This window comes from Delphinapterus leucas, chromosome 19 (genome assembly GCF_059928025.1).
Source record: "Delphinapterus leucas isolate spDelLeu-1000000601 "Yukka" chromosome 19, BTC_Dleu_Yukka2, whole genome shotgun sequence".
NCBI lineage: Eukaryota > Metazoa > Chordata > Mammalia > Artiodactyla > Monodontidae > Delphinapterus > Delphinapterus leucas.
This window is the reverse complement of record NC_143147.1, coordinates 44,392,450-44,419,371: the sequence shown is the minus strand read 5'-3', so window position 1 is coordinate 44,419,371 and position 26,922 is coordinate 44,392,450. Positions and strand designations below refer to the sequence as shown.

The 26,922-nt window shown below is 38.6% G+C and overlaps 2 protein-coding genes across 23 annotated transcripts in view; both read left to right on the top strand.

Moving 5' to 3' along the window:
* Positions 1 to 580: 580 nt before the first annotated feature.
* DDX52 (DExD-box helicase 52) lies at positions 581 to 24,016 on the top strand. The gene is made up of 15 exons (XM_022552612.2): positions 581 to 690; positions 1,757 to 1,955; positions 6,282 to 6,409; positions 7,395 to 7,580; positions 9,431 to 9,574; positions 10,254 to 10,365; positions 11,188 to 11,260; positions 11,756 to 11,959; positions 14,162 to 14,252; positions 16,619 to 16,741; positions 16,875 to 17,025; positions 17,196 to 17,271; positions 19,429 to 19,500; positions 20,072 to 20,164; positions 22,845 to 24,016. The coding sequence occupies exons 1-15, from the start codon at positions 604 to 606 to the stop codon at positions 22,900 to 22,902; spliced, it is 1,797 nt and encodes a 598-aa protein (XP_022408320.1). The 5' UTR covers positions 581 to 603; the 3' UTR covers positions 22,903 to 24,016.
* A 1,813-nt stretch (positions 24,017 to 25,829) lies between these two features.
* SYNRG (synergin gamma) overlaps positions 25,830 to 26,922 on the top strand; it is a 92,286-nt gene continuing 91,193 nt past the window's right edge. For 12 of the 22 annotated variants that reach the window (XM_022552722.3, XM_022552717.2, XM_022552729.2 and 9 more), the window contains exon 1: positions 25,831 to 25,945. In XM_022552722.3, coding sequence (XP_022408430.1) covers positions 25,869 to 25,945 — 77 coding nt within the window. In that variant the 5' untranslated portion in view covers positions 25,831 to 25,868. Of the gene's footprint in view, positions 25,946 to 26,141; positions 26,368 to 26,922 lie in introns of those variants that run through there. The other 10 variants (XM_022552723.3, XM_022552720.2, XM_089901017.1 and 7 more) reach the window with 3 other exon arrangements.

Here is a 26,922-nt window from a genome sequence, read left to right as displayed (position 1 = left end):
AAAAAAAAAAAAAAAAGTCTATGAGATCTGATTTTCATTTGTCCCTTCAACCCTATCTGTACCACTCCCTCACTGCAACTTGGCTCCAGTCACCCTGGCCTTCTTTCTATTTTCTCAATGTTCCAAAACTTTTTCCTTCTTCATACAATGTTTCCTGTGTCTGGAATGCTGTTTCCCATATCTGGGAAAGGCTGCCTCCTCTTAGATCAAATATCACATCATCAGAATGAACCTAACTAACCTACCTAAAAGTGGCTTCTCTCCCTTTCTCTACCAATTACACTGTTTTGTTTCATAGCACTTTTTCAGGAATTATTCTGCTTATTTATTTGTTAACATCTTCCATCCCCACTAAAATATGTTTCCCGAGGTGAGATTCCTGGGGTGTTGTTTACCAAACTACCCCTAAGAGTGTAGAACAGTGCCCGGCTTATAAATACTTTTTTAAAGAACAAATAAAAAACGACACACTGTAAGACGATTCAAACTCCCAAACTCTCACTGCCGCCAGGCTCCGCCCCGCGGAGCCACTTCCGCCCAGACCTTCCGGGAGGGGAGTCCTCTGCGCAGGCGCTGTGGGACCGCGGAGCTTTCTGGGAAAAGATGGATGCTCACGATCTGTTTCGCCGGCTCGGCGCGGGGGCCAAATTCGACGTGAGACGCTTCTCGGCGGACGCTGCCCGATTCAAGGTACTGTGTGCAAGGCGTCAGAAGCCTGAGTAACTGAGAAGGGGCAGGTGCCGGAGAAGGAACTGGCTGCTGGGGGAGCCGGCACTCGGAGACCCCCGTGGCCTGGCTGTGGGGCATTTTCCCTCCCTTAGCGTTCAGCGTACTGCAGCCTCCTGAATGAACTCTTTTTCCCATCATTCTGTAGACTTTGTTGGGTCTAGCAAGGAAACGTTTCCTCCCGGCCTCCTTTCTGAGTTTATTCAAAGCACAGTTAGAATCTTACTTTCAGAAGTTATCTTTTTTCCGAAACTGTTGGAAAAGAATTTGAAAAACCCCAAACGGAGAGAACAGATGATTTCACTGTAGTCTCTCCAGGTTTGTCTTGGCATGCGTATGCCTTTAGTGGGCATGTTTTTTTTTTATTCCCGCAACTCCATGGCGTGTTAAGTAACCAATGAGAAGAGCGATTTAGAAATGGGAGATCTTACATAGGGAATTAGTGAGTGATAAATCGGGAGTAGTTAGGGCCCAATTGTGGAAAATCTTGAATATCAAGATTTCTTGGTAGTGGGACTAGGGACATTCGTGTGTGTGCGCAGCACGTGTGTTTCTTCTTTCTCTGTCTGACGGCATAGCGTAGTTAAGAATTTGAACTCTGGAACCAGATTATTCAGGTAAAATCCTGGGTCTGCCAGTTACTAGTTTTGAGACCTTGGTCAAGTTACTTAACCTCTTAATGCCTCGATTTTCTCATCTGTAATATTGCTATTTACCTCGTTAGGGTTGTTGAAGGAAGAAGGAATTTAATATATCTACTAAACATGCTTAGAAATCTGCCTGACAGCATGTGTTATGCTTATAAGTGTTAGTTACTATTATGACTATTATTATTACTTTTGTAAGGTCAGAAAAGGTATCATCTTGGATTCCATTTGCCCAAACACACACTTGTCAGCTCAAACAAATATTTGGTGAAAGATAAAAAAGATGGGGAGTCACTGTACCCACACCCTTACTGCCAACACTGCTAGGGTGAAAACAGTGCCAGTCTGTCTATAGATTTCATTTGAAATTTTCTGGGTTTTAGATAGGAAAAAGGAAATATGACTTTGATTCTTCGGAGGTGCTACAGGGACTGGACTCTTTTGGAAACAAGAAGTCTGTCCCAGGTGAGAGTGAATCATCAAGAACTCATCAGGAGCTACAAGATGAAGAGAAAAATGAAGAGAGCCTAACTGAAAGGAAGAGGGAGCAGAACAAGAAAAAGAGGAAGAAGATGACTTCAGGTTAGTGCTTGATGTATGTTTTTTTTTCTTTTTTTTTCAATTACAGAAATTATGCAAGCTTGTGATTACACCTCAGACAGTATACAGCTATTTGTCAGTTGATGGCATTCAGGTTGTTTCCAGGTATTTGTGATTACAAATATTGCTACAATAAGATACCTGTACATATATCTTTTTTGTAGAGGTGCTGTATTTCTGTAATTAGCATCCTAAATGTGAATTCACTAGGTGAAAGGATATGCACACTTCTTTCTTTGAACAGATGCAAAATGACTCCCCACAGCCATGTCAATGCTGGATACCGTTGGTCTTAACATTTTAGCCAATCTCATGAGTGAAACTGTTTTTTAATTTGTATTTTTTTTTTAATTTATTTATTTTTGGCTGCACTGAATCTTTGTTGCTGAACGCAGGCTTTCTCTAGTTGCGGCGAGCAGGGGCTACTCTTCGTTGCGGTGTGTAAGCTACTCATTGGGTAACTTCTCTTGTTGCAGAGCACGGGCTCTAGGCTCGCCAGCTTCAGTAGTTGTGGCTCGCAGGCTCAGTAGTTGTGGTGCATGGGCTTAGTTGCTCCACAGCATGTGGGATCTTCCCAGACCAGGGCTCAAACCTGTGTCCCCTGCATTGGCAGGCGGATTCTTAACCACTGTGCCACCAGGGAAGCCCCTGTATTTTCTTGATAACTGGTGAGGTTGAACATCTTTTCATAGGCTTTGTTGGATATTTACATTTCAAGTTTTGTGACTTGTTTGTTTTTACACCTTGCCTGTTTTTCACAAGGTTTTTTTCTGTACTCAAAAATAGGAGTATTTACCTTTCTTCTTTGTCTGTTACATCTATTAAGTTTCCTAGCCATTTTACCCTTTTTTTTTTTTTTTTTTTTTGCGGTACGCGGGCCTCTCACTGTTGTGGCCTCTCCCTTTGCGGAGCACAGGCTCCGGACGTGCAGGCTCAGCGGCCATGGCTCAGCAGCCATGGCATACGGGCCCAGCCGCTCCGTGGCACGTGGGATCTTCCCGGACCAGACTGGGGCACGAACCCGCGTCCCCTGCATCGGCAGGCGGACTCTCAACCACTGCGCCACCAGGGAAGCCCCATTTTACCTTTTTAATAAACTAAATACTTACACATGGTTTTTAAAAGTTATACAATGGTGAAAAGTAAATTTTCTTTCCACTGTTTTGTCTCTAGTCCCCTATTTCTCCAGAGGCAACCACTGTTAATCAATTTCTTAGGTATTTTCTTAGAGATATTCTATTCACATGTATTTATACCTCACTTAAAAAACGTGAATGATAGTGTACTCTGTATGCTGTTCTGTTCTGAACCTTCCCTACCCCTACTCCTTTTATAAAAAACAATATATCTTGGAGATTGTCTGGAATGAGTAGGAAGTGCATTGTCTTGTTCATTTTAACATAGCATAGTATTCCATTGTCCATTCCATAAGTGATTTAACAAGTTCCTATGTGATGGACTTTTAGTTTGTTTCCTCACTTTTATTGTTACAGTTTTGCAATAAATGTTTTACTTTGTGTGTATGTGTGGGTATATCTGTCTGATAAATTCTTAGAAGTGGAATTTCATAGTTAACAAGTCATGTTACTTTCCTGGCTACAAGGAAGTTTAATAAAGCCTTCCATCGAGATGAATTGAAAAAAGACCTGACACAAGCTTAGGTTGCCCTGTTTTCCTGGGCAGCCAGAAACACACAGATATGTCCTATAACCATTTAGCAACAAGTGTGGATAGACATATATATAGTTTTAATTGGAAAATTCAAGATCTTGTGGATGAATAATGATTCAGGTCTATTAATGCCAACTGTCTCATAAAAGGGAGCAAAATTTTATTTTTTCAAAAAGTCTTTCCAAAAAAAGAAGTCATTCCAATTGGTGATGCCCACCAGCCATGTACGAGAGTTTCCTTTTTATATTAATTTGCCTCCTCATGTACTGTTGCACCTTTTTACTGTTAATATTGTTCATCTGTCTCTTCTTAATTTGTTAGGCCTTATATATATTAAGGAAGTTAGCTCTATTCTAGCATACTGTGTATACAGATATGTTTTCTAGTTTGTCCCTTTTCACTTATCGTCTTTATTTATTTATTGCCATTTTATGTGTTAAATTTATCTTTTCCTTTATGGTTTTTTGGGTTTGTTTTTGCATTCTAAGCATTAAGCTTATTTTTCAAAAATTCTCCCATGTTTTCTTATTTGTAGTTTCATTTTGTTATATTGAAATCTTTGACCCTCTGGGATTTTATTTGGTATAGGGAATGAATGAGGAACTAATTAATTTTTTTCCAGATGGCTAGCTAATTGTCCTAATATATTGATATTACATCTTCTCCCTGTTGGATTTAAATACAACTTTTATTGTAACTTATTTCCCATATATATTTGGGTCTTTCGACTCTATTCTATTTCATTGATTTCTAATTCTGTATTCGTACACCAGTACCAGCTTGTGTTAATTAATGTGGCCTTACTTTATAAATTCCAGTAGAGCGGTATGGCATACTCTTTTTATTGATTGGGCAACTGGATATTTTCTCCCTAAAGTGATCTATAGAGTCAGTGCAAACCCAGTTAAAACTCTAGTAGGCTTTTCTGGTAGAAATTGAAAAGGATTTTTAAAAAAATAAACATGCAGTTACCATGTGACCCACCTATTCCACTCCTAGAATTTACCCAAGAGAAAGGAAAACGTGTGTCCTCACAAAGACTTGTACACAGGTGTTCATAGTGGCTTTATATGTAACAGCCAAAAACTGGAAATGACCCAAATGTCCTTCAGCAAGCGGAGGATAGACAAATTGTATATCCATACAATGGAATACTACTTGTAAATAAAAAGTTAAAATTATTAATACATGCTCCAACATGGATGAATCTCAAAATAACTATCCTGAGTGAAAGAAACCAGACTAAATTTATTGAGTACTACATGATTCCATTTATATAAAATTCCAGGAAAAAAAAAAGCTAATTAATCAACAGTGACAGAAAACAGGGGACTTCCCTGGTGGTCCAGTGGTTAAGACTCTGCTCTTCCACTGCAGGGAGCACAGGTGCAATCCCTGGTCAGGGAACTAAGATTGCGCATGCTGTGCGGCACAGCCAAAAAAAAAAAAGAAAGAAAGAAAGAAAGAAAGAATACAGGTTGTTACCTAGGGATGGACTGATGCATTGTAAGGGGCCACAAGGAAATTTTGGGAAGTGATGGAAATAGTCTTAAATGTGGTGATGGTTTAACAGGTGCATACATAATGTCAAAATGCCTCAAGTTGTATACTTTAAATATATGCAGTTTATTGTGTTGGTTGTACATCGGTGAAGTTGAAAAAATTTAAAAGAAATTCCAGAAGTAGTCTTTGCTCATTACTCTTCTTAGAATTTTTTAGGTATTCGTACATATTTATTTTCCCATATAAACTTTAAAGTCAGCTACTCCAGTTACCAAAACAATCCTTTCATTACTTTTCATTGAGGTAGTGTTATTTACAGATTTAGTGAGAATTGCTCTCTTTATAATATTGAGTAGTCCTTAAGTATTGTGTTGTGTTTATTGCTATTATAAGTGAAATCTTTTCTTGCATCGTATTTATTTTCTAGCTGGTTGTGGATATAGAAAAGCTGGCTGCCTCATTGACATCTCTTATTGTTTAAATAGCTTTTGAATTAATCCCTCATTGTTTTCAAGTGTACATTTAGGTACATATTACAAAGCTGAAATAACTAAAAAGAAGAAAAAGGAAAGAGTGAGCTTCAGAGCTCTGATTTTACCAACACACAACTTGCTTCTCCTTTCCCAGTTTTTTTTTTTAATTAATTTTTTTTTTTGGCCGCCTTGGGTCTTTGTTGCTGCACGTGGACTTTTCTCTAGTTGCGGCAAGCAGGGGCTACTCTTCGTTGCAGTTCGTGGGCTTCTCGTTGGGTGGCTCCTCTTGTTGCAGAGCACAGGCTCTAGGCGCGCGGGCTTCAGTAGTTGTGGCACTCAGGCTCAGTAGCTGTGGCTCACGGGCTGTAGAGCACAGGCTCAGTAGTTGTGGTGCATGGGCTTAGTTGCTCCGCGGCATGTGGGATCTTCCCGGACCGGGACACGAACCTGTGTCCCCTGCACCGGCAGGCAGACTCTCAACCACTGTGCCACCAGGGAAGCCCTCCTTTCCCAATTTTTATACCTCCTATTACTTTCTTTCATCTAGTTGCAACCACTAGTACTTTTTCTTTTGTTTAGTGTGAAGGTAAGGTATGGCCTGTTTGTGCCACCTAAGAATGTTGCACTTAAAATCTTTTAATTTTTTAAAAATATATTTTAGAAATTACTTCTCAAGAAGTTTCTACTATACAGTGGATATCATCTGTGGAAGCAAAGATTGAAGATAAAAAAGTTAAAAGAGAAAATAAACTAACTTCAGGAAAGTTGGAGCAGCTCAGAAAAGAAAAGGTTAGAAAAATGGCTTCATCCAATTGGTTTTCTGGCCTAATGACTTTTTCACTATCCTTGAGTTATTCTGTTGGTAAAAGCGAGTATGGTTTTGTTTAGAAGATTACTTACATTAGATTAGATTTTACTTTAATGGAAACTTAAAGCAAAGTAGTGTTTGTGCTGTGGCTGAAATTTTTAAAGGTTAAAATTCTTGAAAGTGTCTTGAAATTTTGAAACTTAGGTCAAAATTGATGATGTGTTTAGAATTAAATTTTTTAAATTTCTTATTCCCTTTTGATAAACATGAAATTGGCCCCCTTTCTCCTTTATGTTAAGCTCACACTGGTTTAGAAGGATTTCCTCCTACAGGGATTTGAGAGTTAGAATTCTTAAGAAACCTATTTTATGACTTGGGACTAGGAGGAGTAGAATTCAGAAGAAACAACAAATATGCCGTTGTCGCGTTTGCTGCTCTCCTGCTGTATTGCAGATGGAGAGTATTGTTCAGCTCAGTTAGTAATCCCGAATCTAGAATTTGGCTGTCTGGATCAGAGAATGGGAAAACAAAAAATAATCAACATCACTTGATTCTGCTTTTGGCACTCAGTCTTAATAAGTAGAGTTTAGGGTAATCATTAAAAAGCATTGGCACTTGTCTGCTAAGTGCCATATAAAGACAATAGATTGATTCGGTGCCTGCCTTCTAGAAGTTTATATAAGATTGTGACTGTGACAGTAGCACATTAATATGAATAACACATTATTCATGGCATTGACATTAACATGAGGAAAGTGTGGATAGATAGGTTTCATTGTTATGAAGGTCTTCCTTCTATGAAAGGGCACGAATTATACCTAATATCTGTATCTTGTAGGGATTGGAATTTAACCAGAAAGTTTCATATGTTACTAAAGCTTATCCCAGAAACCGTTACTGTTGCTTTACAACATCTGACACTGTATTTGACCACATTAATGGCGACTCCTTTATTTCACTTTTCAGATAAACTTCTTCCGGAATAAACATAAAATTCATGTCCAAGGAACTGATCTTCCTGACCCAATTGCTACATTTCAGCAACTTGACCAGGAATTTAAAATCAATTCTCGACTGCTTCAGAACATTCTAGATGCAGGCTTCCAGATACCTACGCCAATCCAAATGCAAGCCATTCCAGTTATGCTGCATGTGAGTATGAAGGCCTGTGAGTATGCGTGCATGTGTATGTGTGTGTGTGTGTTCATTCTCTTTCCTCTGTCTTTGAAATGTTCCTTTCTGCCTTATCTCCCCTTGTTGAAATCCTACCCTTGATTTCAAGGTCCGTCTCTAATACCTGTGCCTCCGTAAGATTTGTCTTGATCACTACTGCTAGATGTGATCTTTTTCCTTTACCAACACTGTTTCCCCTACCACCCAGTTCTCCGTGTGTTTTCTTTTTCTTGCAACATTTGTCTTACACTTTACTATGTGTTTGCATTAATTATATTCATCTCTTCCATTTAACTAAGAGTGTTAATCTTCTGAGGATAGGGACTATGTTCTGTTTTTTCATCCATGATTTAGTTTGTAATATTCAAGAACTATTTCAGAAATACAGAATTCTTGTACATAACCTGACTTTGTTTTTATCCCAGTACTTTTTATTATTGAAGTCTATTTAAGTACCAAAAAAATGCATAGATTTTAAGTGCACAGTTCAGTGAGTTTCAACAGTGCGTACCCTATGTAACCATCAACTCAGTGAAGATGTGTAACATTTCTGTCACTCCAGACAGTTCTCTCATACCCCTTCCATTCAGTCCTCACCTGACCCCTGCCCAGAGGTAAGCACTTTTCTGGTTTCTATTGCCATGTTTTAGTTTTTCCTCTTATAGAATCATGTAAGTGGAATCATTCATTATTTACTCTTTTTGGTTTCTTTCACTCTAATACAGTTTTTGAGATTCCTCCATGTTGCATATATCAGTAGTTTGTTACTGAGTAGTATTCTGTTGTATGAATATACCATAATTTGTTTATGTGTTGTTGATAGAGGTATGAGTTAACTTAGACTTTTGGAAATTAAGTTTTTCTGAGGTTTCTTTTTGTAGTGGTGAGAGCTGACTTTTTTCCCCAACATAACCAAGATGGCCTTCAGTTCTAGTAGCAAAAGGATATGAGTTCCCTCTCCTCATCCATACTAATCCTTTTCATTTTCTTTGGGAACTGAAATAAGAATATATTTGAATGATGTTGTTGACTGACATTATAGTAAATTTGCTTTTAGTTTTCATTTAAGGTTGTTTCTGTAGTGACCTTAACTTAAAGCTTTAAAAATCACAGTGACAAAAAAAAAAAAAATCACAGTGACTTTTTGAAGATTGTCATCTATAAATGACTCTGTCACTCAGGTTTTCACCACTTTTTTTTTTTTTTTTTTTTTGCGGTACGCGGGCCTCTCACTGTTGTGGCCTCTCCCGTTGCGGAGCACAGGCTCCGGACGCGCAGGCTCAGCGGCCATGGCTCACAGGCCCAGCCGCTCCACGGCATGTAGGATCTTCCCGGACCGGGGCACGAACCCATGTCCCCTGCATCCGCAGGCGGACTCTCAACCACTGTGCCACCAGGGAGGCACTCACCACTTTTTATTTCTTACTTTTAGCCATTCTGTTGTTTATTAAAACTTTCCTTAAGGATGGAGCAATGCAGATATCAGGTCAAAAAGTTGGTTTTGTAATTTTGCTTTGATAAAGAGGTTTAGGGGAAAGAAAAACTGAAATAATGGAAATGAGGTTGTGAATCATCTTTGGGTTTTAGTTATCTACTTTCTTTACCCAGTTCAAATGAACTTTAGTAATAATGCTCAGAAACTCTATTGGGGCGGTTGTAGCAGGGGTGGGTAGAAAAGCAAATATGGGAGAAGTTAGAAGAGTGATGGGAATGTGAGTGTTTGGATTTATTATGTATAATTTTGTTATTTTTATGGCTGGTAGCATTATTTGACTGGGCTCTGAAAAATGTATGTACTCTTCCTTGTACTTAATATACTCTGTTTTTAGGGTCGAGAACTTCTGGCTTCTGCTCCTACTGGATCTGGAAAGACTTTGGCTTTTAGCATTCCTATTTTAATGCACCTGAAACAACCCACAAACAAAGGCTTCAGAGCCCTGATTATATCACCAACACGAGAACTTGCCAGCCAGGTATGACTGGTACTTTCTGAAGAGGTTGGGTTTGTGTTTGTCAGTCATCTTTCTTACTTGAGGGTAATAGAAAGGTCCAAAAGAGTAAGGCCCGTGTCTTTCTCATTGTCACATATTCTGTTCAAAGCACACTTCTCTGTGTCTTACTGCATGTGGGCCAGTCTTTTAAGTCTTTTCAGTTTTATAAAATATGTTGTTCTTAACATTTATACTTTGGTATATGCTCTAAGATCCTTGAAGTTGGAAGGCTACTATCATATATAGTTCCCCTCTAAAACTTTTTTTCCTCACCTAGAAAAATGAAACCTCATCTCAGTTTTTGAGAAAGTAAAACTATACAATGATCCACTCTACCCTCCCAATGTGCTTAATATAAAATACATGCCAAGTATGAAATAGTTTTGTAACAGTACTGTATTCTACAAACAATATGTAACAGAATGGAAGAGTTTTGGTTTTATCTCTTGGAACTAGTTTACTAGACCGGAAGAAACTACTGAATCTTACTTAGTATTGACGTTCCAAAATGCTGAGATTCCAGGTTAATCTACAGATTATTATGGGCTTAATTTCAGGTATTCATGAGTTGATACTAGATTTACTTTGTTAATAATGAAAGAGACTATACATCTTATCCAAGTATTTTAGCAGCTAATGTTTTTATCATTTTCTGTTTTAGATTCACCGAGAGTTAGTAAAAATATCTGAGGGAACAGGATTCAGGATACACATGATCCACAAAGCAGCAGTTGCAGCCAAGAAATTTGGACCTAAATCATCTAAGAAGTTTGGTAAGGGGGTTCGTGCTTGAGATGTAAGGGATTTAGAAATTACAAGTATCCTAATTGCTACCTAGAAGTTCTTAAAGTGTAGTTAGTTTGATTTTTAGAAAAGCTGAAAGAGATCTCCTCCTTACCCCCACCCAGTAGATATATAAATATATACCAGTGGTTCTCAACCAGAGGTGATTCTGCCCTTCACCCCCACCTCACCCTCTATCCCAGGGATACTTGGCAATATCTGGAGACATTTTAAGTCATCACAACTGGGGAGAGGTGCTACTAGTATAGGGACAGAAGCCAGGGATGCTGTTAAACATCCTACAACACACAGGTCAGCCTCCTACAACAAGGAGTTGTCTGAACCAAAATGCCAAGTAGTGCTGAGGTTGAGAATCCCTGCTTATTCTATTGATTGTTAATCTGCCATGGAAATATTCTGCAGATAAGATTGATTTACATCCCTACTCTTAGATCAGCCAGAGAATCTGTTTTACTTGTCTTTTATCTTGAGCTTCTGAGTAAAGTTGCATTTAAGGAAAGTATTTTCCTGAAAAACAAACAAATGTTTGTTAAGCAAATTGGTGGATTATAGTATTCTTGCCTCTTAGAAGCTGGGAAAGCAGATCAGATAAAAGGAGAGTAAGGATATAGTAGTTTGTGCTATGATGGATTAAAAAAATATGTATATTAGCTTATTGTGTTGTTGGTGTAGTGCATATAACCGCTTCTCCCCACCTGAGGTTATTAACGGAAATTCAGGAGACTTAATCCCCTAATTCAAGAGGGATGAATGTTGTTTTTGCAATTTGTACCATTTATTTTTCCTTACAGATATTCTTGTGACTACTCCAAATCGACTAATCTATTTATTAAAGCAAGATCCTCCGGGAATAGACTTAACAAGGTACATTACTTTAATAATGTCTTTTATGTGTGTTTTTCATTAAATTGATTATATTTTGTCCTCAATTACTTGTATTATTGCTCTTTGGAGCTTGCTATGTTGATGCTGAGAAAAATGGTTTTCATTAAACTCATAGAAAAGTAACTATCCTGGTCTGGAAGAAAGTTAACAGATTCCGATAAGCAGTTAGTACAGAATTCCCCTAGAAATTTTCACATCTTTCAGCAATGGTGATGGCGTTCATAAGGTTTATCTGAGCTTCTGTCATTGCCAATGGAACCTCATTATCTTTGGAGCTAATGGAATAGGTACATTAATTTATATTTATCTTGTTTTTACCTTTTTCTTGCTTATTTTTCTTATACCTTCTTCTGGTATGATTTGTAGATCTGAGAAGCATCATTGTGGTTGGACTTCTTCATGTGTTCCCACAGGTAGTGAAGCATCTTGGATCTTTCAGTTCAATACCCACAAGTTTTTTTTGTTATTTCTTAGTGTTGAATGGCTGGTAGTAGATGAATCAGATAAACTGTTTGAAGATGGCAAAACTGGGTTCAGAGACCAGCTGGCTTCCATTTTCTTGGCCTGCACATCCCACAAGGTCAAAAGAGCTATGTTCAGTGCAACTTTTGCCTATGATGTTGAGCAGTGGTGCAGACTCAACTTGGATAATGTCATTACTGTTTCCATTGGAGCAAGGTAATTGTTCTTCCACACTATCCCACTCATTTTTTAAAAAAACACAAGTCATTATTTTAGACTAAAAGAGATAGCTTGTGTGGCCTAAGATTGATAAAAAGAGTTTGACTGAAAGAAATATATTCTTTAAAGTCAAGATTGATTAAGCATTTTCTATTTTAGAATAATCCAAAGGGAGATTATCATATTGCCATATTAATATTCCTATCCTCATGTGTTTAGTTGGTTCTTCCAATCCACAAAGTATGACATGAGCTCTGTGGCCACCCAAAGGATTTAATCTCGTTGATGGCTTAACAAAGTAGGGCCACAGAGAAGGAAGCTGATGTTACTGAGCCACTTGATTTATAATTGCTTTTTAAAAATATTTGGGGGAGCATTTATGCTAAATGATAGAGAAAAGTCTTATGAAATTATGATATTGCCACTTGATATACTATAATGCAACGCATGAAATGGTCAGAGTGAAGATTGTAGCTATATGAAAAGGTGCCTGTAGTACCATGTTAAGTAAAACAGAAGCCAAATGAAACAGTAAAGAATATCCTGTCTACTTTCAACATAAAACTCCTGTGTATAAAAAGAAAAATAGAACAGATTAACCATAAACATAATTATAAAGGCAGATAACAGAATGGAAAAAGTATTTATACATGGTATAGAGTGTTAGTAAAGCCTAAAGATACCTCACCCCAACTGTTTGTCAATAAATAAACCTTTGCTAATCATTAAGAAAAAAATTTAGGCATATGTAACAACCCCCTTTAAAATGTTCTCATTTTACCCAATAATTTTACTTTTAGAAGGATTCTGTAAGTAACTAGACACATGAAAATTTATGACTAGAACACAGCAAAATGTCAAAGTTTATTCTAAAATGGTAGAATTGTGGGTAATTAATTTTATTGTTTATGTCTTTATTTTTTTAAATTTTCTTGAGATAACATTTTTATAATCATAACAAAACATTCAAAGACCTAAATAGACATTTCTCCAAAGACATCCAGATGGCCAGTAGGCACATGAAAAGATGCTCAACGTCACTAATTATTAGAGAAATGCAAATCAAAAGTACAATGAGGTATCACCTCACACCAGTCAGAATGGCCATCATCAAAAAGCCTACAAAGAATAAATGCTAGAGAAACTAACACAACATTGTAAATCAACTATACTCCAATAAAAATTAAAAAAAGAAAAAAGAATAAATGCTGGAGAGGGTGTGGAGAAAGGGAACCCTCTTACATTGTTGGGGGGAATGTAAATTGGTGCAGCCACTATGGAAAATAGTATGGAGGTTCCTTAAAAAACTAAAAATAGAGTTACCATATGATCCAGCAATCTCAACTCCTGGGCATACATCCTGAGAAAACTATAATTCGAAAAGATACATGCACCCCGGTGTTCACAGCAGCACTATTTACAATAGCCAAGACATGGAAGCAACCTAAATGTCCATTGAGAGTTGACGGGTAAAGAAGATGTGGTGTACACACACACACACACACTTAAACACACACACACACAGGAATATTATTCAGTCATAAAAAAGAATGAAATAATGCCATACAGCAACATGGATGGGCCCAGAGATTATCATACTAAGTGAAGTAAGTCAGACAGAGAAAGACAAATATCATATGGTATCACTTATATGTGGAATCTAAAAAATGATACAAATGAACTTATTTACAATGCAGAAACACGCTTACAGACATAGAAAACAAAGTTACAATTACCAAAGGGGAAAGGCAGAGGTGGGGATAAATTAGGAGTTTGGGATTAGCAGATACAAACTACTGTATATAAAATAGATAAACAACAAGGTCCTACTGTATAGCACATGGAACTATATTCAGTATCTTGTAATAAACTATAATGGAAAAGAATCGGAAAAATAATATATATATACACACACACACACATATATACACACATAACTGAATCACTTTGCCGTACACCTGAAACTAATATAACATTGTAAATCAACTATACTTGGATTAAAAAATTTTTTAAAAGAACGAATAAAACATTTAAAAATAACTTTGTCTTTAAGTTAAAATATAAATAATTCAGTACTTATATTGACGGTGGAAAAGGTCATTCTGTTGGAGTTGTGTGTAAATTTTTTCATTTATTTAGAATTCAAGGGGGGAAACAAAAATTGGCTCTTGCAAACTACAAGGGATGTTTTCTTCTTAGGAATTCTGCAGTAGAGACCGTAGAACAAGAGCTTCTCTTCGTTGGGTCTGAGACTGGAAAACTTCTGGCCATGAGAGAACTTGTTAAAAAGGTATATTTGGACTACATTCTTGAGTTTTGTTAATGTTCACCAAGCCTTGTATTGCTAGGTGTAATATTACTAGCAATTACTTGTGTTACTAGCCTTGGAAGACGGATTTATTATGAGCGCTTAACTTCCTGGCAGACCCTTGATTGGGGCTCTGCTGGGTCTCCCGCCTCCTGCTGGCAGTTTTGGGGGTCTCTCTGTCCCAGCTTCTCCCTGCCCACACCCTAACTCCCATCCAGAACTGGCTGCAGGGCCCCCAGCTCTCCTCCCTGTCCCCAGGTAGGGTGATCAGTGCTGTGGCCTGGGTCCCTGAGCTGTGTGCTATTGAGGGGGTCCTGCCGCAGGATTCCTGGGTGGGCCCCCCTCCGTGCCCTGGCTGTTTCCATATTTAAGATGAAATAAAAGGTTTTAGAAACTTAAAAAAAAAAAAAAAGGGAGGTTGAGTGCTATTCCTGCGTCATATTTAGTAATCCAGTGGTAAATCGGTAAGAAGCACATTGGAGCAACTCTTGTCTCGAAGGGGAGACGCTCTCCTCTCAGAATATATTAAGATTTCTGTTCCCAGCTCGGGGTAGGCCAGGGAAAGACCTACCTGCTGCCCTGAATGCCTCCTTTTTCCACACCAGCACACTGCGGGTTCTGTTCAGACCACCACAGTAAAGCCAATGTCACAATAAAGTGAGTTACAGGAATTTTCTGGTTTCCCAGTGTATAGAAAAGTTATGTTTACACTATATTGTAGTCTGTTAAGTGTGCAATAGCATTATGTCTAAAAAACAATGTACATACCTTAACTTAAAAATACTTTATTGCTGAAAATGCTAACCATCACCTGAGCCTTCACTGAGTCATAGCAGTAACATTAAAGATCACTCACTGATCATAGATCACAACAGCAAATATAATAATAATGAAGAAGTTTGAAATACTGCGAGAATTACCAAAATGTGATACAGAGACGTGAAGTGAGCAAATGCTGTTGGAAAAATATGGTGCTGATAGACTTGCTTGAACATTGAGTCGCCACAAACCTTCAATTCGTAAAAAACACAGTATCTGCTGCAAAGTGCAATTAAACAAAGTATGCCTGTTTCTATCTGCCCCTGCACCTCCCCCATCACTCTCCTGGCTTCTTAGAGAACTGGGGCATTAATGAATAGGACACCAGAGTGGGGTTTTTTGTTTTATTAATGAGTTAATAGAAATATAGTATTTACAATAGTGCTTGGCACATAATAAATGCTATTATGTGCATGTTTTACTAATGTTCTTACGGATATCATTTGGCAGTAGGAAATTTAAGGTTTTCACAGATACTCAAATTGAATTATACACCAGAGATTTTTAGCCATGTATAAACTTCAGGAGTTCTTTGAACCTTCTGAAATTATATGTAACATTTTGTGTGAATGTGTGGTTGCCTGTTAGAAGCTTCATAGCTTTCTTTCATTAGATTCTGAAAGGGTGCGTGGACCAAAATAATAAGGTTAAGCCCTAATGCTGACAGTCAAAAATATAGAAAGCTGGTTTGAGAGAGGTGGGGTTTGATGATATTAATGTAAAAAATAAAAATCATTTGCTTAGGGCTGCTGGTTGATAACTGAGATTTTATGGAACTTGATAAGATAAATATTATATTGAGAGAACTGAGAACCAAGGACTAAGCTTTGGGGAATACCCACGGTTAGGATAAATAACAGATTAAAATGACAGTTATTGGGGCTTCCCTGGTGGTACAGTGGTTGAGAATCCGCCTGCTAGTGCAGGGGACACGGGTTCGAGCCCTGGTCCAGGAAGATCCCACATGCCGTGGAGCAACTAAGCCCGTGCACCACAACTACTGAGCCTGCGCTCTAGAGCCCGCGAGCCACAACTGCTGAAGCCCATGCACCTGTAGCCCGTGCTCTGCGACAGGAGAAGCCACCACAATGAGAAGACCACACACCACAATGAAGAGTAGCCCCCGCTCACCGCAACTAGAGAAAACCCACACGCAACAACGAAGACCCAACGCAGCCTGAAATAAATAAATTTATTTTTTTTTAAATGACAGCTATTACATTTTAAGAAGAAACAAAAATGTTCTGAAGCACAGAAGCAATCAGATGATTATTTCAAAGTGTGGGCATACATTGCTGTAGAAAGATGAAGGGGAATTAATTAGACAAGATTATTGGAATTAGATGGAGAGCCTGTACTCCACAACAAGAGAAAGAACCACATTGTAGAGAATGGATGGTGAGGAAGACAGAGGCAGACTTGGACCTCTGGTCTAAGAAATTTGTCAATTTCTAAATTAAAATGAACTAAAATCATATGAAATACTGCAGTTATATTCTTGATTATGGATTATGTATGCTTTCTTTTAGGGTTTCAATCCACCTGTTCTTGTTTTTGTTCAGTCCATTGAAAGGGCTAAAGAACTTTTTCATGAGCTCATATATGAAGGTATTAATGTGGATGTTATTCATGCAGACAGAACTCAGCAACAGGTAAAGTCAAATGCATACTTTCAAAGCAATAAAGAACAACTAATTTTTTTTTAATTGGCATTAAATTTATGAAGTACTTGTTTTCCATTCCTAGAGTGGTACTAAAACATTTAATATATGTTCTGTTAACCAGAGAGATAACACAGTCCATAGCTTCAGAGCAGGAAAAATCTGGGTTCTTATTTGTACAGCCTTGCTAGCCAGAGGGATCGATTTTAAAGGTGTGAACTTGGTCATCAACTATGACTTTCCAACCAGCTCAGTGGAATATATCCACAGGATAGGTGAGTCGTGTGCCCCACCCCTCTACTCACCTCTCTTAGCACCACTACCAGTCCCTTCAGCATGCTCAAGTTTTTAGTGCTGTGAAAATCCAGTGACTTGTATATGTGATTCTTGAAGGTCCCATTCCACCCAAAAGTAGGTTTTTTTTTAATGGTCTGGTTTCTCTTAGGTCGAACTGGAAGAGCCGGGCATAAAGGAAAAGCTGTTACATTTTTCACTGAAGATGATAAACCATTATTAAGAAGGTAAATTAGGAGAAAAAATTTAGCATTAAGTTGGCAAAATTGATTCATTATTCTCATACACAGTTAACGGATAATTACAAAATGGCTGTGTCCCAAATTCTGTTATGGTATTAGTCAAACAAACCTTAGCCATGAAAAAAAGAAAAATGATCAAAGGGCCTCGTTTTTGCCCTTCCATTGTTAGATTTTGGAAATATTCACAATGGAATATTCATTAAGTTTCAGACCCACGGGCTTTCTTGGTGGCACAGTGGTTAAGAATCCGCCTACCGATGCCGGGGACACGGGGTCGAGCCCTGGTCCAGGAAGATGCCACGGAGCAACTAAGCCCGTGGGCCACAACTACTGAGCCTGCGTTCTAGAGCCTGCGAGCCACAACTACTGAGCCCATATGCCAGAACTACTGAAGCCTGTGCACCTAGAGCTTGTACTCCACAAGAGAAGCCACCTTAATGAGAGGCCTGTGCACAACGAAGAGTAGCCCGCACTCGTTGCAACTAAAAAGAGCCTGCGCACAGTAACAAAGACCCAATGCAGGCAAAAATTAATTAAAAAAAAAAAAAGTTTCAGACTCACAGAATTCTCCCAATAGCCTTCACTTGATATTACTCAAAATGTAATATTAAGCTTTTGGATTAATTAATAGCTTAAAGTTAACCCCTGAGTCTCTTATAGCCCCGTCAAAATGATCTGTTAGCATGGGTGTATTCTTCCCATTACTCTTAGGGGCAGCTGGAGTTTTATGTTTAGTCCCAGGATCACCTGTCACAGAGGAAAAACTGTTATAGTAACACACTCTAATATTCAGTTGTAGCCCCTTGAAGCCTGGGTAACCTATGATAGATACACTTTTAGAATCTTATCTTAATTTAGCCCATCGTCATAGATTTTAGTATAGAAGCCGAGTTTCCTGCATTTGGGCTGCCTACAGAAACTTTAGGCTGATGATAATGGGCAACAGTTCATATTTCTAACAAATGAAGTTGAGTTGTGGATGTAGGCAGTTTGTACTTTATTCTGTTTATCACTTTTGGCGAAGATTTTGCTTCGTGCCTTCTGAGCCTTGGCTCTGTCAGCCTTGATTTTGCTGTGATCAGACTTTCACGTGTGTAGGGGAGTACATTCCAACAGCCTAGATTCACCTGAGTTCTCAGCAACTCCAAGCATGTGCATCTGATGACCCCCATATCAGTGCAACTGTGTACCTCAGTTTTCCATCTGGGAAATGGGGATAATGATAGTATTTACTACAAAGGGTTGTAAGGATTGAATAAGTTACTACAGTAAGTCCCCTACATACAAACAAGTTGCGTTCCGAGAGTGTGTTCGTTAAGTCCATTTTGTTCATAAGTCCAACAAAGTTAGCCTAGGTACCCAGCTAACACAACCGGCTATATAGTATGTACTGTAATAGGTTTATAATAGTTTTCACACAAATAATACATAATAAACAAACCCCCAAATAAAACATTTTTAATCTTACAGTACAGTACCTTGAAAAGTACAGTAGTGCAGTACAACTGCTGGTGCCTCTTAGCAGTACCAGCTCCGTCACCGCTGCTTTTATGCTTGCTTCCGGACACCCTGGGCTTGAAACAAAGATACTGTGCTACTGTACTCTATACAGTACTGTACAGTAAAGTACACAAAAGCACAGCCACTTGTAGAGGATGTATGCCTATGACAATGTACGCCAGACATGTGAACTAATTTACCTGATTGGGCATGCGAACGCATGTTTACATCTTTGAAAGTTCAAAACTTGAAGGTTCATGTGTAGGGGGCTTACTGTATACATGAGAAGCTTGAGACCATGTCAAGCTTTATCATTTAATAAATTTAAGTATGACTCTGACTTCAGTCAGTGTCTCATCCAATACTGGGCTTAGTAGCTTTTTAGGGCTTGTTAAATATTGAGTAGAAACAGCTGCTATCTAAAATGTTCATCAAGACATTGATTTCAGTCCAGCAGACTGTTCTCTCAGTAATCCAATATGACTGCATCTGGTAATAATTGGTAATAATTTATCAGAACACTTTACTGGATTACTTTTTTGTTTGTGTAGTTTTAGTTCCTCTTGTATTGTGCAGAGGGTTTATGTACATAAACATCAGTTTGACAAGATACAAATTTACGTTTATGGGTACCTTTTTCAGTGTTGCCAATGTTATCCAGCAGGCCGGATGTCCTGTCCCAGAATACATAAAAGGTTTCCAAAAACTACTAAGGTACAATCTTGAATTTACCTGGAGCTTCTCTCTCTCTCTCTTTACATATATATTCTTGATTTCACACTCTTATACATTATAGTTCTAATAATACTACTATTTTTAGAACATTTTAAGATTAAAAATTTTCCTTTTAAATATTTGTGAATACTGTCTGTTCTTTCCCTGCCAGTTTTTCATCCTTGAAATTTTAAGTATTCAGATTTTTAAAGTATTATTCAACATGAGTGAAATACGCTGAGATTTTGTTCTAATTCATAAAACTGATAAAAAGCAGTTAATTGGCCAAAATCAAACTCTGGTGTTTGTTAACACAAGATATCAGAGTGACACACGACATATTTTAATCATAATCAGTGCCTTTTAAAAAATTGGTTGAATTTATCATCCCTTTGGGTTACCTCTCTAGATGCTGTTAGGTAGCCTAGTATATTAAAGTGGATACAGTGGTGTCCCTGTAAACCTGTAAGTGGATGAAGGAAACGAATTTTGTGAACCAAAGAACCAAAACTAGTTTTAGCTCTTTTAAATTAAGTTGCACTTAATTCAGTTCTTTCTTTGTAACTTTCAGTAAACAAAAGAAAAAGATGATTAAGAAGCCTTTGGAAAGAGAGAGCATTAGTACAACTCCAAAATATTTCTTAGAAAAAGCTAAGGATAAACGGTAAGTATATGGTAAAAGTTACTGTTTGATTCTGGCATATTCTTATAACGTAAGCATTATTTTTCCTTAGGATAGATTTTTAGAAGTAGAATTTGATAGGTCTACAGTCCATTATAGAATGTAATAAAAGTAATATATCTTAGGTTGCCTGTGATTTGGAAACTTGGATAATTCAATCTTGGAATTTTTCTTTATCTGTATATTAATGATCTGTATTTCTCCATCTTTGAAAATATGATTTCAATTCACTATGAATTAGAATTGCACTGTCCACCATCTCCACACAGCCTGTATCTGGGCACACTACTGAGGCCAGTAGTTAGGACTGCTGACTCACATTGATGGAGTCTTCCTTCAAGCTCCATATTCTGGGCAGGATTTCAGTAGGATCTTGGGCTTATGCTGAAGCACACTGTAACACCTCTGAACAGTATGACTTGAGTAAATTTGTAGTCATTTAGCTGAGTTTTTGAGGATTTTAAAGTATAGGTTTTTGTTGTTGTTTTTTTTAGCATACACACAAAAAAGGACATACACAAAAAAGGACTACCTGTTTTGCCTATTACTGCCAGGAAACTACATGATTTCATAGGGGTGGGCTAAAATATTCTGCACAGTACTATTCTTTCCACTATTTAAGGAAAAATGACACTCTTCAAATTCTATCAGTACCAATTAATATATAACATATATAAAATGTAGGCATTTACCAAGTTCTGCTGTTCACCTTCAGTCTTACTACATATATAATACGTAGTAAGGTGTATGAATGGATGTAAAATGAGACGACCCCTTTCCTGAAGTTAGGGAAAGGAGATTAATATACATGAAAAAAGTTAGATAATAATTTTAAAATAAAACAAGTTTAGAGAAGGGAAAAAATCATTATGGATTGGTGTAGTTACAGAAAGTTTCAAGGAAGTAGAATTATGTTCAAGGATGGGTAAAATTTAGGCATGTAGAAGGAACAAGGTGAACCCAGGCGAGAAAACCTGCACTTTCCTTCTGAGTGAAAGAGTCTGCCTGACATTTTGTATTGGTTGTGGGAAATAATGTTCAGCCCCAGTACATAGACTGTACAGAGTGTCCCAAAGGGTTTGGTGGTTTTAAGCTTTAATAACTTGGGAAAAATAAATGTTACAACCTTATAAAACTACATCATTTGAAAGATTATTTTAATTTAACTGGTACTTATTCAGTTTTGTGCGTTCTTAATACATTTTTATTTTTATTCTTTGTGGCAACAGTTCCTGGGTGACAGACCAGTGGATTGGTAGAGAAGGTTGCCCTGCTTGGTCACCTTATCTGTCTCATTAGACTTTTTCGTGTGGTGGGCTGCTGCAGAATTGTTGCGCACACATCAGAACCTCATTCTTTGGGTGATCTCAGAGCTAGGATTGGAAATGCAGTCCTTTTGGGCACTGAGCCACAGCTGATAAAAGTTTTTACGAAGGTCGAAAATTGACTAGAGCATAAGATCATGGCTGTGTTGAACTGTAAAAATAAAGTCAATATTTTAAGTAATGACACTTCAATTGCTGATTTTTGTAAGTTTGCAGCTTTTAATGATCTGAGGTTATTAAAACTTAAAGCTGTGCTAAGACTTTGAGGACACCTGGTATAAACCTTGTCACTAGCCCCCTGCTTAAGACGCTTTGGTTCTCTCTCTATTTTCTTCACATTTAAAGGCCATACTTCTTAACATAGCATACAGACAAGATCTGATCAGAATCTAGCTTACCTTTCCACAGTAGATGTTGCTTTAATGATCCTACCCACACCTGTGGCCTCAGCTCTATGCTGATAAATCTTAAGTCCATATCTTCAAGCCCAGCTTCCCAACTGAGCTATAAACCTGAAGCCTGTTGCCTAGTGGGTGTCACTTCAGGCGCTGCAAACTCAAACTGGTATAGTAGGGCGTAGGGGAGATTGGATTTGGAGCCAGAATAACTGGCTCTAATAACACCTTTTCCTGTGTGACTTTGGACAAGTCACTTCACCTCTCTAAGCCTCTTTCCCCCTATATATAATGGAAATAGTTATATAAATAATACTAACTCTGCCACTCAGAGTTGGTGGAGGATTAAATGAACTGATATACATCTAAGAACTTTGCATTACTATACTGTAGTATGTGAATATTGATTACTTTCTCAAAACTTTTTTTCCTTTTCCTGTGTTAACAGTTAGTTGATGGCATTCACCATTCACCAAACTCTAAAATCAGACTGTCATGTCTAAAATTTTTACCAGTGTCATGTCTAATATTTATTACCAGTGTGTGATGATCAGCAAGTTACTTAACCACTCTACCTCATTTTCCACATCTGTAAACTGAGGATAATAATAGAATCTTCTTCGTAAGTTAGGAAGACTGTCTGAGTTGATACATATAAACGACTTATAAACAGTATCTGGCATTTAATCAATGTGAACTCTTCTTATTAATTCAGGATCAGAATCTGTCTTTTATACCATGTTGTAGTGTAGTTTACTGTGGTGTTTCTGTCTCACTTACCTGGATGTGGTTTTCTAAAGGGCAAAGACACATCTTTGTGTTCCTAGTGCCTCGTATACTTGATTATACAGGAGGTTTCAGTAAATGTTTATTAAACTGGTAGAGTTTTGGAAAGTACATATATCTAAAATTTCTAATTCAACTTTCCTTTCATTGTCACAGGAAAAAGGTCACTGGTCAGAACAGCAAGAAGAAAGTAACTCCTGAGGACAAAAGTTAAAAACAGACTTCTAAAAAGACTATATCACAAATGTGATTTTATGATTCCAGCATGAATGTTGTTTTCATGGAATACATTGTCTTATAATCACCTGTACCAAACATTTGAAATCAACTACAAGAACATGGGACTAGTGAAAATGATCCTAAACTATCAGTGCATCATGTCGTTTCAATTCATAGGTGATTTTTTAAATGATTATATAATGGAAAAAACATTCATTGACATTCACGTGGTTTGAATCCAGAGCGATGCTTCTTACAGAAGAACAAAAGTTTATGCTAAAAATAACAACACCCAAATGTGGTGAACTGGATTTTTCCCTTCAAGTGTGAAAGAGCGTGTCATGTATGCTGTGGAGAGGCATTTGGAACCACATTGCGAAGTAAAGTCTTGAGGTTTAATGCCCCTTCCCACCCACTTTTTTTTTTTTTTTGGGTGAACAAGAAGCAGCACGGGCTGTCTACCAAGAATAAATCTACTGCTCTCTTTATTTCACTGTTTCTTAATATGTTGATGGCCTTTTGTGATATGAGCCACAACAAGATGCCTTTTATATGGCTGGTTATTCAAGTTCACTAGAATTTTAAATTCTTTGATCTATATATAAATATCTTTTACCTCATCCCTATCGTAGCTCAGACCTTACCTTCATAATGTTGCAGCTATGAGATTATGGTCAGCTTCTCCTTTCTTACTTCATTTTCCGTCATTTAACCATGTTCTTTCCTGTCTCTTTCCATTTGAGATGACTTTGCTCGAAAAGTGATAAACATTTTATCCTGATAAGGAAGAATGTTCCTGTTACTTGATCCACCCCTGGCTCCGTTCTCTTACAGCTTATCTTTCCTAAGGCTTTATGGCCCTTCATCCAGATAGTATGCAGGTCTCTGACGAAGGTAAAGGACTGTGATTGTACAGTGATAGAGACTATTCACTCTTAGCAGGTTTTCCTCAGTTGCTAGTTTTGTACAGTGGAATGAAAAATCGACTTCATACATGTAAGGTACCTGCAATGGTGCCTGACATGAATGTTAGTTATCAGTACTGTAATACCATAATATAGATAACCTTTTCTCAGTAACATTTGAATTAAACTTATTTATTTCCTGTATTCTCAGTCTTTTATTCTAGAGTCAGGATGGGTAGACTGCAACTTAAATATTTTAGATGAGACAAAAATTGTTCATCTTCAGAATTTATGTAAATGGAGACCTATTGCTACAAGGTGCAAGAAATACTTAGAAGCCTGTGATTTTTTTTGTTCTTGCAAACAGAGCCTTGACTCAAAATATATTCTGGAAGTAGGTGTACTGGTGCCACCCATTTGCCAGTTGTTTTAAGTTCTTAATTTCTCAGAGGTTCAGTTTGTTTGTGAAATTGAGGGTAATACCGACTATGTCTCAAGATTATAAATACCTAACACTGTGCCTGACACGTCATAACTTCACAAAATATATTCCTTAACAAACATTATATATTTGGTTAGGAATACAAGTCTTGGTAACACAGTCCCTGCCCTTACAGTGTAGTGGGCATAAAGTAAAGGAACAAATAGTGTGGTAGATGCCGTGTTAGACATAAGGCCACAATGCTGAGTCATCACAGGACAGCATCTAACCTGGACTGGAAATATCGTGGAACGCTGACATCCTGAGTCATGTGGTCTATGATCTTTGAAATACTCCCTTCATTTGACTTTATTTCCTCTTTTTTTTTTTTTTTAGTATTTTCTCCTGTGTGATCACCCATCCTTAAAAGTGGCTACATAAGCCTGTATCATCTTGATTGTCGATGGATTAATACTGAATTTAGTTATGTATCAGTTTATGTCGATTGGAACATCTGCTACACAGTTCCATCTAAAGAAGGGGAGGAATGAAGTTAGTGGACAATTATGGGGGAAAAAAGCATAATTAACTAGCTGGCTCTAGCTGAAATGAGCAAGGACTTTGAAGTCAAACTCCTTGGATTTTGATCCTGGTCCTGCTGTTTTGCAGCTGTTTGATGTGGGTAAATTACTACTCCTCCTAACCTTGATTTTCTTATCTGTGAAATGCCAATACTAGCTCTTAGGGACACTGAGGATTTGAAAAAATACAGTAAAGTTCCTGACCAGTGATTGTGCCCAATAGACGATAACTATTATTACAAGTTGTTTCCCAGTAAAAGCCCTGAGGCAAGAGTAAATGATAAAGCTAATTATAATCCGTTACTTGCTAGTAAGCAAACTCCACTTGAGGGCTTGAAAAAGTTTACATTCAACTTTAATATTTACCTACAGTAGTTTGATTAAGAAAAAAAAAAAATCACAGTAAAAATATGCCCAGGTAGGGTCGGAGCAATGAACCTTTCCAAGCACCACCGTTTTGGCCCTGATTGTAAGTATAGGGAAAACGGGGATTACCAGGTGGCTAAACACCTTCGGCTTTTAGAGTGGGTACCAAAAGGAAGCTGCCGAGTTCCTGGGAAAAAGTAGAGCTCATCACTAATCGGCGCTGTGATGCAATCAAAGGGGCATTCAAGATCCATCTATTCTTTGTGTAAAGAGTAACAATAAAAGAACACCCGTGTACCCCCCATCCAGGTAAAAAAACAGGACTCAGTGTACTGTTTCCAGTAAGCAAGACGATGGTTTTTCAAACGGAGGAACGATGACGCCTTGCCGCTCGGCGGCCAGCTGGGTTCTCCACAGAGCCTTGCCTGACAATGAACCTGGAGCCGGCACCAGACCATCCCACCAGCCCCTGAGCTAGAATTGCACCTGGCGGGCCCTCAGCTGTGGCCGGGTCACGTGACGAGGAAGCGCAACTCCTCCCCCGGACGCGAAGGGTCACGTGGGCGCGCGGCCCCGCCCCGTCGCCCAGGCCGCGGCGAGGTGGGGTCCTGCTTTTGCCCCGGAAGTGGCTGTCGGGAGCTGACAGCTGCTGGGAAGGTGGCGGCGGCGGCGGCGGGCCCGGAGCAAGATGGCGCTGCGGCCGGGAACGGGAGCTGGCGGCGGCGGGGCCGCGGGAGCTGGCGCGGGGGCTGCCGGGGGCGGCAGGTGAGTGTGAAGACCTGGGCTGGGCGTGCCTCGCAGACGCAGAGCAGACCCGGCACCGGCGACGCGTGGTCGGTGGTTATGGCGGTTTTCGCCCACGCCGACCCCTTTTCCCTCGGAACTGGGCTGCGGGAGGAGGGGTCGTCCTCCGGGAACCTCGGCCGAAGGGGTGGCTGGAGCCCGGGCGCCCGACTCTTGTCCTGCAGGCTCGGGGGCACTGGCTGCTGGTGCTGAGCGGGGAGGAGAGGGGGAGGAGGTGAGTGTCCCATCAGTGCGGCTGCCACCCTGCTGGGTGGATAAAGGAGGAACCCCGACGCCTCGCTTCTAGCCCGGCTGTATCTGAAGCGACCAGAGACTTCCTTTTCCCAGGGCTTGACCAGGGGCTCTGAAAAATCTGTTCACAGAGCTGCACAAGTGTTTCCAAGGTGTGTGTGTGTGTTTGTGTACTCATTTTTTCAGTGTTGTGTCCTTTTTATTTTTTCCTTAACACACCAGAAACAGCAGGAAAATCTGAAGACCTTTGAATTAGTATATAGAGCTCTTGTAGAGGTAGTTTTAACACCTGTCTTCTTACTAAAAAACAATTCACTGTTAAACAGTACGTAGGCAGTTATCAAAACAAAGCTTCCAGACTTTTACTTAGCCCTTAAACAAATTTGCTGTCAGTTCCAGCTACTAATCGCCAGTGGCTCTCATATCGAGAACATTAAAAGAGATGAACATTTGCAACCTGACAAGTTCATCATTTGAGGAAATACTTGATTCTGGGAAGTTTTCATCCCACTTCTGTAATGACCTAGTCTGACTTTGTTTTGCTAGCCAACCCGAGGTTCATACACATTTGGAGATAAATTTTGCTTTTTATCTTCAGCATCCTAAATTATTTTTGGAAAACAAAGTGTTAGGTTTTTTTTTTATGCAGTGTTTTATTTCGGAGTTATGAACACCACAGTGTGAAGCCTTTAAAATCATCACATCCT

Coding starts and splice junctions, on each gene's coding strand:
- DDX52 (XM_022552612.2), top strand. CDS start 604: ATGGATGCTCACGATCTGTTTCGCCGGCTCGGCGCGGGGGCCAAATTC. Junction 7,581..9,430: donor CCATTCCAGTTATGCTGCAT/GTGAGTATGAAG, acceptor CTCTGTTTTTAG/GGTCGAGAACTTCTGGCTTC. Junction 16,742..16,874: donor CAGACAGAACTCAGCAACAG/GTAAAGTCAAAT, acceptor TCTGTTAACCAG/AGAGATAACACAGTCCATAG.